Consider the following 12,461-nt stretch of genomic DNA (forward strand, 5'->3'; position numbering starts at 1 on the left):
TGTTCTGGACAGTTTCCTCAATAAAATATATTATTTAAAAAAAAAAAATATCTATCAAGAAAAAAGTTGAGTTACTAATATAAGGTGAATAAATCTACAAGTATTTATGCAAAATAAATTAAAGCAGAAAAATACTCAAAGAAAATAAAGTTCTGTATGACAGTGAAATGTAAATCCCTGGAAACCAGGAAAGCTGTGAAGAACAGGGACAGGTTAAAAGAGGTCATGAAGCAATTACACAGTGTAACATATAGTCAGCATTATGACTATAATGATGGTTTCGTTTCATGCACATGTCAAGATTTATGAAACACTATACTTAAAACATATAACTTACTCATTACAACTGTTAAAAATGGTTCAAGATAAAACAAATGGCCCTGGCCGGTTTGGATCAGTGGAGAGAGCGTCAGCCTGCGGACTGAAGGGTCCCAGGTTCGATTCCGGTCAAGGGCATGTACCTTGGTTGCCGGCACATCCCCAGTGGGGGATGTGCAGGAGGCAGCTGATCGATGTTTCTAACTCTCTATCCCTCTCCCTTCCTCTCTGTAAAAAAAATCAATAAAATATATTTAAAAAAAAAAAAAAAAGATAAAACAAATGTACGCTCATCGATTTTGGAAGAACAGGTTTCGCAATTCTATATTCATTCCACATTCATATGCCCTCTGGGTGAGGGTCTCATGTCAGTACAGAAAATGTAACATACGATGAAGAACTTTCACCCAAACGCACAAAAGCCACATCCTTGGACTAAAGACAGCCTTTGTCTCCATCCCTGTTTTGCGGCCTGAGCACCAATGGTTCTGATGGGAACATCTGGGAAGCTACAAGAGCCACAAAACATCTTGTTTATAATCAATGACAATGACTGCTCCACAGAAAATATACATGCCTGGGGTCCCTCCAATCTGTGCACACAGAGCTCCTGTAGTCTTTTCCCCAAAATAATTCCTGGATGCACACTTAGGTGAGGACCCTTCCATCTAATGGGCTGCAGTTTTGTCCAACAATAATTAGGTCAGTGTTCCTGCAGTGAAAGGGTTTCCCTCACTGCTATGGTCCTCAAACCATTGACATCACTCGTGAAATTGTAGGCATTAGGGCACATGGCCCTCTCTGCAACACCTGGGCAAGAGATACCTTCACATGTATTGGCATCCCTTGCAAACAAGAAAAAAATTCATGTTCCCAGACATACTTGAGGTTGTCACAGATACCCCCTCTTTGATGTGACTGCTATGTCTCCAAGCATCCAGACATCAAATGAGGATTAGACAGTCCAGAGTATTTCCTAGGAAAATATGGGCAGCAGTGTAAACTTGCCAAAAACTGCTGAGCTAATCCTGCACCATACTGTTGCCCCAAGGGCAAAAAGGTTTGAGACCCCATAAAAGTTTTTCTCCTCATCATGCTTGGAGAGCCCCGGTCTCCTTAAAGCTAACCCACACAGTAAATAGAACACCCAAGATTAAAGAAGTATTACGAAAAGCCTTCATTATTGTACAAACCAAAGAGACAGGAGAATGGCAGTTCTTCCACTGATGACTCAGGCACTCAATAAATTCATCACTGGCATTCAGGGAAAGCATTCCCTCTGCAACATTATGTTTACTGGGGCCAACAATAATAAGTCCTAGGTGGCAACCCATGACAGGAAAACAAGAAAGAACTATGGGCTCAGGTATTCCTCATTTTCTTCAACAATAAAGACAACAGAGTTCGCTTCCCCGGGCACAAGAGGATGGTGACTGATGCCATTTGTAGGGGACCTTATAGGTGGCTCAGATGAAATACCTTCTACAACAGAAAGATGCAGTGACATAGATCTGGCAGGACATCTCTGTATGTCAGAATGTGCAACATAATTACACAGTGTTCCAACATAAAAACAAACACAACAAGAACACTTATGGGAACTTTACATAATGTAGGTGATTAAAAGTATGAGATACAATTCAGAAAAATGAGGATACAAAAGTTTTCTTGTACTAATGTTAAGTCCTAACTAAGAAACTACATTTCCTACACATCTAAGAAATTTCTCATATTTGGACTCATATGTGCAGAGCAAATTTAGAAATTTGGCTGAGAGATACCTCATATTAATTGAACTCATGTTTTTCTCCAGTGTGAACTCTCTGATGATATTGAAGACCACTGCTCCTTGTAAAAGATTTCCCACATTCACTGCATTTATAAGGCTTTTCTCCTGTATGAACTCTCTGATGATAATGAAGGGCAGTGCTCTGGGTAAAAGATTTCCCACATTCACTGCATTTAAAAGGCTTTTCTCCACTGTGAACACGCTGATGATAATGGAGTGCACTGCTACGTGGAAAAGATTTTCCACATTCACTGCATTTATGAGGCTTTTCTCCTGTATGAAGTCTATGATGATAATAAAGAGCAGAGCTCTGGGGAAAAGATTTTCCACATTCAGTGCATTTATAAGGCTTTTCTCCTGTATGAACTCTCTGATGAAAACGAAGGTGAGTGCTCTGGGTAAAAGATTTCCCACATTCACTGCATTGATAAGGCTTTTCCCCAGTGTGAATTCTCTGATGACAATGAAGGGCAACACTAGTGGTAAAAGATTTCCCACATTCACTGCATTTATAAGGTTTTTCTCCAGTGTGAACTCTCAGATGATAATGAAGGGCATTGCTCAGTGCAAAAGATTTTCCACATTCACTGCATTTATAAGGCTTTTCTCCTGTATGAACTCTCTGATGATCACGAAGGGCACTGCTCCGTGCAAAAGATTTCCCACAATCACTGCATTCATAAGGCCTCTCTCCAGTGTGAACTCTCTGATGATATTGAAGACCACTGCTACTTTTAAAGGATTTTTCACATTCACTGCATTTATAAGACTTTTCTCCTGTATGAACTGTCTGATGATAACGAAGTTTAGTGCTCTGGGTAAAAGATTTCCCACATTCACTGCATTTATAAGGCTTTTCTCCCATATGAAACCTCTGATGACGACGAAGTCCAGTGCCACTGGTGTAAGCTTTCCCACACTCACTGCATTCATAAGGCTTTTCTCTTGTGTGACCTCTTTGTTGATAATGAAAGCTAGATAATTTGGAAAAATATTTTCCACATTCAGAGGACATAAAACACCCACTTCCAAGATGGACACCTTTTTCCTGAATAAAGGTGTGGGTGCAACTAATGTCTCTCTGACATTCTTTTCTACTGTAATAATTTTTTCTCCTTTGAAATGTCATCGCACACGTCGAAATTGCAGTTGGACTGTCCCTGGTCTGAGTAGCCTTTAGGTGGAGATGTCCTGACCCTGTAAGGACACCGTGCCCAACCTCCCTGCATGTGAAACAATTCTGAGACACATTGAAATTGCAGCTGTTTGCAAGTGACATCCTGTCCACACCTCTAATGAAAGACTTCTCTCTCACATGCTGCTGGTGAAATTTTGCTCGGAAATAAAATTGTTTTGCACATGCCCCACACCTCAACAGTATCTGTCTGTGTTGTGTTTCCTGACCCTCCATCATGTGGAAAATGTTTCCCAAGACTAGCCCACAATTCTCACAGGGGTGGCTCTTCTGGGAAGACAAGGCTAACTTGGGATTCCTTGCCTGTGACAATCTTACAGAAACCTTCTCTTCAGTCGTTTCCTCCATGTTCTCTGCTCCACAGCAGCAACCTGAAGAAAAGAAACGTAGGTAAAGTGCACGTTGACCCGATAAATACAGAATATCTTCACCACAACTGTTAATGTCACAACTGGACATGATTCAATACAATGATTTTCAAGACAAGTCAGTAAAACTCTCAGGAAATGCCTATTATATATAACATGGCCCAAAAGGTCACTGGATGAGGAAAATCCCACCAAGGGAGGCCAGAAGCAATGGTTGGCACAATAAGAAAGAGGCAGGGTCTGCTCGTTAGTACTCCACAAATGGCTTTCTTTAGGGCCTTTCATACTGGCGATATGAGTCTGTGTAAAATAATTTCAATGTGCTCAAACCCATAAAATATCAATCATAGTAAAGCACGTGATGTCCAGCGTCAATAAAATACGGGTGCACTCTAAAGCTCTGCAGGCATGCCACAACACTGGAGTGCAGTAAAGCCGAGATGTGTGACAGAAGTAGAAGTGCAAAGTTTAAAGAGGTTAAGGATATTCTGGGCTGGGAATTCGAGGGGGATGATCACTGTTAAAACTGAAAAGTGTCAACATTAAGCAAGAAGAAGTAGAATTGGGTGAGGAGTGGGCAATGGTAACAAAACATTCTTGATCAAAATGGCTTCCTAGTTATGAACGTAACAGAACCCAGGCATGAAAACCGCCCCCACAGCCCTTCAACAAGGCAAGACTGCCTCTGGGTCATTGATAAAGTCATGTTTCTCCTATGATGCACAAAGAATTTTGCCTCTTAAACCCAAGATGAACCATAGCATGAGAGAAATGATAGAAATCTTAAAAGAAAAACTAAAACGAGATGTGGTCAGCACTGTCGTAGAACGAACCACAAATGGGATCACAGGGAAAAGACCTATGTGAGTGACTTCAGCAAGATGGCAGAATCAGAGAAAGATAATCTTTCCCCATCCTAGAGTAAGTAGACAGCTATCCACGGAAAAAAAACCCCAGAGGAAATGGGAATAAAAGTACCATGAGAAAAACAGTAATATAGAATAATATCAAATAAGGACAACTGCATAGAAAGGATGACAGGAAACTGGGTCAGCAAACACATTTGAAGATACCGAAGGTGAAATACAAGGGTTAATAATAACTAACTAACTAACTAAATAACTAAATAACTAAATAAATAAATAAATAAAGCAAGTGTCAGCCCTACCTGGTTTGCTTAGTGGATAGAGTGTCAGCCACGGACTGAAAGGTCCTAGGTTCCACTCCATTCCAGGGCACATGCCCAGATTTTGTGGGTTCAGTCCCCAGTAGGAGGCATGCAGGAGGGAGCTGATCAGTGACACTTTCTCATCATTAATGTTTCCCTCTCTCTCTCTCTCACCCCCTTCCTCTCAGAAATTAATAAAAATATATTTTTTTAAAAAGAGGGTCAGTCCTAGGCAGTTTGGCTCAGTGGATAGAGCATCCACTTGTGGACTGAAGGGTTCCAGGTCGATTCAGGTCAAGGGCACATGACCAGGTTGCGGGCTCGGTCCCACCTCGGGGGCATGTAGGAGGCAGCCAATTAATGATTGTAACTCATCACTGATGTTTCTATCTCTCTCTCCCTCTTTCTTGCTGTCTAAAATCAATAAAAATGTACTGTAAATAAAAAATAAAAATAAAGCGTCAGCAATACCACTATGAGCCACTGTGCTTCTGCTCTCATTGATCCTAGTGGCCTGTTCTCCAAAAACCTGGAAATTTTTGTTTCAAAAAACCACACAATGCCCTGGCCTGTGTGACTCAGTTGTTTGGAGCAGCGTCCTGTGTACTGAAGGATCTAGGGTTCAATTCCCAGTTAGGGCACATATCAGAATGTGGGTTGAATACCCGGTTTTCAACTGTGCACATGGCAGCCGACTGATGTTTCTCCCTCAGCGCTCTCCCCCCATTTCCCTTCCTCTCTATATAAAAGGAATAATAAATAAAGAAATAAGAATTGCCCTAACAGGTTTGGCTCAGTGGATAGAGCGTCGGCCTGCGGACTCAAGGGTCCCAGGTTCGATTCCGGTCAAGGGCATGTACCTTGTTTGTGGGCACATCCCTAGTGGGAGTGTGCAAGAGGCAGCTGATCGATGCTTCTCTCTCATCGATGTTTCTAACTCTCTATCCCTCTCCCTTCCTCTCTGTAAAAAATCAATAAAGAATATTTAAAAAAAAAAGAAAGAAAGAAGAATTTCAGGGTAACCAAAAAAAGAGGAGATCTCAAAAAAGTCTAGAGGCAAAATAAATAGCAAGACAACCTACCAAAGCTTATGTATAACATTCAGAAAATGTAGCCCCATCTGGTTTGGTTCAGTGGATAGAGCCTTGGCTTGAGGACTTAAGGGTCCTCGTTTCAATTCCGGTCAAGGGCGTGTACCGTGGTTGCGGGCACATCCCCAGTAGGGAGTGTGCAGGAGGCAGCTGAATTAATGTTTCTCTATCATCGATGTTTCTCTCTATCCCTCTCTCTCCTTCCTCTCTGTAAAAAATCAGTAAAATATATTTTAAAAAAGAAAATGTAATTCTAAGGAGAAATTTTATAGAGATAAATGCCTACATTGTCACAAAAAATCTCAAAGAACCTAACATGGCACCTCAGGAAACTAGAACACAACAGGAAAGTAAATCAAAGGTTTCAAAGGAAAGAAACCATAAATATTAGAACAAACATAAATAAAAGAGAGACAAAAGAAAGGAATATGTAAAAAGTATATTTAAAAAAAGATATAAAAATGTGCAAGCTATTAGCTACATTAAAGCAAAAACAAACAAAAACCAAGCCTCAAATTAGTAAAAAAAAAAAAATTAAAGATAAGACATTACACCTGTCACTATGGACCCCAATGCATCATAATAGATGTTGATGTTAGGAGACAGCATGACCCTTCATAGAGAAATTTACCAAGATCCCACTATGAGCCCCTGAAATTAATAAACAAGTTCACAATCCTGTCCAGGTGGCTCAGTTTTTCAGAATGTGGCCCTCATGCCCCAAGGTTGTGGGTTTGATCCCCCATCAGGGCACATGTAGGGGACAACCAATGAATGCACAGATGGGTAGAACAGCACATCAATGCCTCACTCTCTTTGTTTCTCTCTCTCCCTTTCTGTCTCTAAAATCAACAAATAAACGCTGCCCGGTATGTCTCACTGATTGAGCATTGACTCATGAACTAGGACAGTGATGGCGAACCTATGACACGCGGGTCAGAGTTGACACGTGAACTCATTTTTTGGGTTGATTTTTGTTCAATGGCATTTAGATATATTAAATAAATATCAAAAATATAAATCTTTGTTTTACTATGGTTGCAAATATCAAACAATTTCTATATGTGACACGGCACCAGAGTTAAGTTAGGGTTTTTCAAAATGCTCACACGCCAAGCTCAAAAGGTTCGCCATCACTGAACTAGGAGGTCACAATTCGATTCTTTGTTAGGACACCTGCACTGGTTGTGAGCTCAATCACCAGTGGGGGTCATGCAGGAGGCAGCGGATCAATGACTCTCTCTACTCTTCCTCTAGAAAATAAAAAGTACATATATTTAAACAAACAAATAAATAAATAATTTAAAGAATTAATAAATATCCCTAGCCACTATCCTTCACTGATGACAGTGCTGCCTTGTGCACCGGAGGGCTAGGGTTTGATTCCCAGTCAAAGGTACATACCTGGATTGCAGGTCCGATCCCAATCACAGTAGAGGCAACATGTGGGAGGCACCCAATCGAAGTTTCTCTTTCTCTCTGTCTCCTACTCTCTCTCTAAAAAAACAACCAGTGGAAAAAATATCCTCACTATTCGGGTGAAGATAAAAGAAGAATGAAGAATTAAAATCAGAAAAGTTACAGGATGCAAAATAAACACACAACCATTAGTTCCCTTTCTACAGCCTCATGAGAAATTCTTTGATGGAAAAACGAAGAATGTAATCAAATTTACAAAAGAATCAAAAACAATAAAACCCAAAGGAATAAATTCAACCAAAATGTGAAACATCTGTACAGTGAGTCCAATAAGACAGTGATGAAAGGAATGGAAGAAAACACAAATAAGTTGAAAGACAGCCTGTGTTCATAGATCTGAAAATGAAATATGTTGGAGATACCTATAGTACACAAGGAAAACTACAGATTAAATGCAATTCCAATAACTCCAATGGTATTTAACAAAGAAATCAATAGAGAATCTGGAAATGGAATCAAAAGACCTCGCTTAACAAAAGCAATCTTTTTTAAAAAAGGTATTTTACTGATTTTTTACAGAGAGGAAGGGAAAGGGATAGAGAGTTAGAAACATTGATGGGAGAGAAACATCAATCAGCTGCCAGCTGCACACTCCATATTGGGTATGTGCCCGCAACAAACCTACATGCCCTTGACCAGAATCGAACCTGGACCCCTTGAAGTCCGCCGGCCGAGGTTCTATCCACTGAGCCAAATGGGCTAGGGCCGTGGTCAGCAAAATGCAGCTCGCAAGCCACAAGCGTCTCTTTGGCCCCTTGAATGTGGCTCTTCCACAAAATACCACGTGCCAGCACACCCGTACAGTGTGATTGAAACTTCATGGCCATGCGCTGAAGTCGGTATTTTGTGGAAGAGCCACACTCAAGGAGTCAAACAGTCACATGTGGCTTGCGAGCCACAGTTTGCCGACCACTGGAGGGCAACAAAAGCAATCTTGAGCAAGAAGGAAGCTAGTGGTATCACACTTCTTGACTTCAATTTATTACATAGAGAAAGCAAGCAAACAGTGTGTTGCTGGAGAAACACAGACACATATACCAACAGAACAGAACAGAATGGAAAAGAGAAAAAAACCCAGGCACATACTTTAAGTAATCTTTGACAAAGCTGCAAGCCACAGAAGAAGGGAAAGATAGTTTCTTCAACGAATGGTGCTGGTATAAACGGACATTCACACGTAAAACAACAAAACTGAACAGCACTGATAAAACGTAACTCAACCTGCAGGACAGAACTAAATGTCAGCGCTAAAACTTAAAACTCCTCAGGACAACCTAGAGAAAAAGTTTTAAAGGTTTGTTTTAGACAGAATTTTCTGAATGTGACACCAGCCACCACACAAAAAAGAAAACATAAGCAGTCCAGATGGCACAAATAAAGAAAAATAGCGTCTTCACTGCACAACAGCAATAAACAAACTGAAATGAAAGGCAATCTAGAGAACAGAAGAAAATACTTGCAAACCATATGAAGGAATCCCTTGGAGATATTGTGGATTTGGCTATGACCAGCACAATAAAGCGAATATTGAGATATAGACAGAAATTCACAGAAATAGTTGGAGTTCCTTGGGAATAATGAAGGTATGTTAATACTATACTGCAGGCTAATAACACTGCAGTGACTCTGTCACAAAAGCAAAGTCTATACAGCCGAAACCAGTTTGGCTCAGTGGATAGAGCGTTGGCCTGCGGACTGAAAGGTCCCAGGTTCGATTCCGGTCAAGGGCCCCGGCACATCCCCAGTAAGAGATGTGCAGGAGGCAGCTGATCGATGTTACTAACTCTCTATCTCTCTCCCATCCTCTCTGTAAAAAATCAATAAAATATATTTTTTTGATATACAACTTCACTAACAATATTTAATTGATAAGCAGTAGTAACAAGCACCAGAGCTTGCTACAACATGGTGGCACTAGACCTGCTGAATGCAGGGTTGCCAAAAACATGGACTTCGTAGAAGAGCTGATGTGGGGGAGTAATATCTGCAAAGCCTTATTAAGCACATGCAAACATATGTGTTCCTGTATGTCGTAAGCAATTAATATATAAAATATACAAGGTATTCAAAAGACTCCAATAAAAAATACAGTTATTAAACAGGATAAGGATGTGCAGACAGTTTTTCAAAAATATATACACAGGACCAACAGGAATATAGAAAATGCTTTCTTCACTAATCAAGGTGGAATCCCTTACCTTCCCGCAACACTACCAACCACAAGTCCTTCCCTGTGAATTTAGTGCAGCGGGGAGTATTGGGACTTCAGGAATAGAAGGGAGCAGTGGAAACAGACCAACCCTCCCCAGGACAGCAACTACCCAGCAAACTGGAAAAATCAAGCAGTACCACAGTCTACCTGGGAGGACAGAGCACACCCTGGGGGATGGGGCCTGGGAAACCTCAAAGCCAAGTCCAGGTCACTGGTGAGAGTGAGGGTCTTACCCAGGGAGGATGTAAGTTCAAAGTTCTCCAGCATCACATTCAGGTACAGCTGTCTCTGACCCTCATCAAGGAGGCTCCATTCCTCCCTGGAGAAGTACAGGGCAATGTCCTCAAAGGTCACACCAACCTGTCAGAATGGAGACAATTGTAACCAGACAATTGTAACCAGATTTCCTTGTCACACAGTCCCGTGGAGAAGGCTGTGCTCCTCACACATCTTCCCCCCTTCAACCTCCTCCAGGGCACCCGGTTAGTGTGGACTCCAGGCCCTAATGCCAGTGCAGGCTGCTCTCTCATCACAGTCCCATTACTCACTGTGATGGCCCTCAGCAGAGCAGCTGGGTTGGGTGGGAAGGATTGGGGGAGGGGAGGGTAGAGGGCAATGCCATTTAAGGTCTGGGCGATGCCTGCAGGGCCCCAGCCTTCCTGCCAGGCAACACCACTGCAGTCTCCTAGATCCTGCTTCCAAGACAAAGCCAAGCGTCGGTTTATGCTTCACTTTAAGTCCCCACAGCAGGACCCGGGACCATCAGCTCCCACTTCCTCCAGATGTGCACACCACTGGGTAATGTTCATCCCCTTCCCATGTTCAGACCCCAGGTTCACTCCCTCAGCTCTGCCCCCTTCCTGCTCCAAAGCCACTGGATCTCGCTGGACTCACCCATGAACCTGGCATATGGCGTGTAGAGAGCTTGTAGTCCAGCCGGATCCAGGCCCACCCCAGGCCCCGGATGGACCCACAGCCGGGAAAGCCCCGAATGAGTCTGTGCCGTCCTCCCTGCAGCCTCTGATCTTTCCGTCAATACTCACAGCCACATCCTCAGGGACCTTCAGATGCAAGTCACCCCCGTCCCCTCTGCCCTGCACTTGCTGTGTCCTCAGAAGCCACAACACTCCTCTCTCCCCTCCACCTTCCTCACGGTCCTCCACGCGGGACTGAGCTGCAGGACGGGACAGGCGCCCTCCCCAGGCTGTGGTGTCTGTGTGAGGAGGCGGTGAGGGCCTGGGGGACACAAACTCACCTCAGCTCGTCTCCTCAGCGGGGGCGCCGCCATTGCCCTCCGTTGGCTGAGCCCGGCGGCAGCAGAAGCGGCTGCAGGAATGGCGGTCCCCGCCCCGGCTCTGTTTCTGTCCGGGCGGTGACTCCGAGTTTTAATCCCAAGTGTGAGCTGTGGGCACCACTGGAGGCTCCGACCATTGGCTGTGAGGCGGGGAGCACCACTCTCCGGCCTTCTCCCCGGGACTGTGCGACCAGAAAATCCTGAGTGACTGAGACAGAAACTTAAGACAAAACCAGCCAAGAGGACTACTAGTCCCGCCCTACAGGAGCGGCCAAACGGAAATGCCTCATCTGAGTCCCCATTGGCTCAGCCTGGTGGCATTCCATGCGTGGCCTTGTGGGTAATGTAGTTTCTACGCTCCAAAGCCAGGATCCTGTATTTCTGAGTTGACTAAAGGACTGGATTCAGAGGCAAATAGCCCAAAATACACCAAGTATACTAGGGGTCCTCTAGCGCCTTCAGTGGAGGTGACCCCTGGGGCAAGTTTCTTTCTAATGCCCCTGTGGTTGGTTTTGAATATCTTTCTTACAGGACCTGCTTGCTCTTTCTTCCTTTTTCTTTTTTTTAAACAAAAAATATATTTAAAAAATATATTTTATTGAATTTTTACAGAGAAGAAGGGAGAGGGATAGAGAGAAACATCGATGAGAGAGATCGATCAGCTGCCTCCTGTATCCCCCCAGTAGGGATGTGCCCGCAACCCAGGTACATGCCCTTGACCTGAATCGAACCTGGGACCCTTGAGTCCGCAGGCTGATGCTCTATCCACTGAGCCAAACCGGTTCGCCTAAAAATATATTTTATTGATTTTTTTACAGAGAGGAAGGGAGAGGGATAGACAGCTAGAAACATCGATGAGAGAGAAACATTGATCAGATGCCTCTTGCACACTCCCCACTGGGGATGTTCCCGCAACCATAGTACATGCCCTTGGCCGGAATTGAACCTGGGACCCTTCAGTCCATAGGCCGACGCTCTATCCACTGAGCCAAAATGGTCAGGGCAGGACCTGCTCTTTCTGAATGGCATTCATTGTTGGTTCATTCATGACTTTTGGCATGTGTCTCCTTCAGGCCATATATAGCTGGAGGAGGTTGTTCAAGTCTGTAACTGCCTTAACCTGCCTCCGTTGAATCCATTATACAAAGTTTATGTCACAAAACAGACATTCATACTTAAGAGCATCTGCTTCTGATGCCACCGGAAGTGTCAGCTCTGCCTGGGCTGCCATGTGGATAAGATGTCCAAGAGACATGTGAAAAAATGCTCAAAGTGACTGATCTGATCAGAGAGATGTAAATTAAAGCAACAATTAGGTATCACCTCACCACTGCTAGAATGGCTGTCTTCAGTAAATAAACAAAGCATGCCCTGACCAGTTTGGCTCAGTGGCTAGATCATCGGCCTGTGGACTGAAGAGTCCCAGGTTCGATTCCGGTCAAGGGCATGTACCTTGTTTGCAGGTACATCCCAAGTAGTGGGTGTGCAGGAGGCAGCTGATCAATGTTTCCCTCTCATGGATGTTTCTAATTCTATATCGCTCTCCC

General features: G+C 43.4%; 1 protein-coding gene across 2 annotated transcripts; it reads right to left on the bottom strand.

Annotated features, from left to right (window-relative positions):
* Positions 1 to 2,103: 2,103 nt before the first annotated feature.
* Positions 2,104 to 11,107, bottom strand: LOC139000018 (zinc finger protein 587-like). Of its 2 annotated transcripts, XM_070402272.1 has the most exons (3): positions 10,876 to 11,107; positions 9,854 to 9,980; positions 2,104 to 3,673 (listed from the first exon to the last, which is right to left on the bottom strand). In XM_070402272.1, the coding sequence occupies exons 1-3, from the start codon at positions 10,906 to 10,908 to the stop codon at positions 2,106 to 2,108; spliced, it is 1,728 nt and encodes a 575-aa protein (XP_070258373.1). In that variant the 5' UTR covers positions 10,909 to 11,107; the 3' UTR covers positions 2,104 to 2,105. The 2 variants fall into 2 exon arrangements, with proteins under 2 accessions (XP_070258373.1, XP_070258374.1); XM_070402273.1 differs by lacking the exons at positions 9,854 to 9,980; positions 10,876 to 11,107 and adding an exon at positions 7,334 to 7,491.
* Positions 11,108 to 12,461: the final 1,354 nt, after the last annotated feature.

The sequence above is a fragment of the Myotis yumanensis genome, unplaced genomic scaffold (assembly GCF_028538775.1).
Source record: "Myotis yumanensis isolate MYYU_CA2020_CCGP unplaced genomic scaffold, mMyoYum1.0.hap1 SCAF_23, whole genome shotgun sequence".
NCBI lineage: Eukaryota > Metazoa > Chordata > Mammalia > Chiroptera > Vespertilionidae > Myotis > Myotis yumanensis.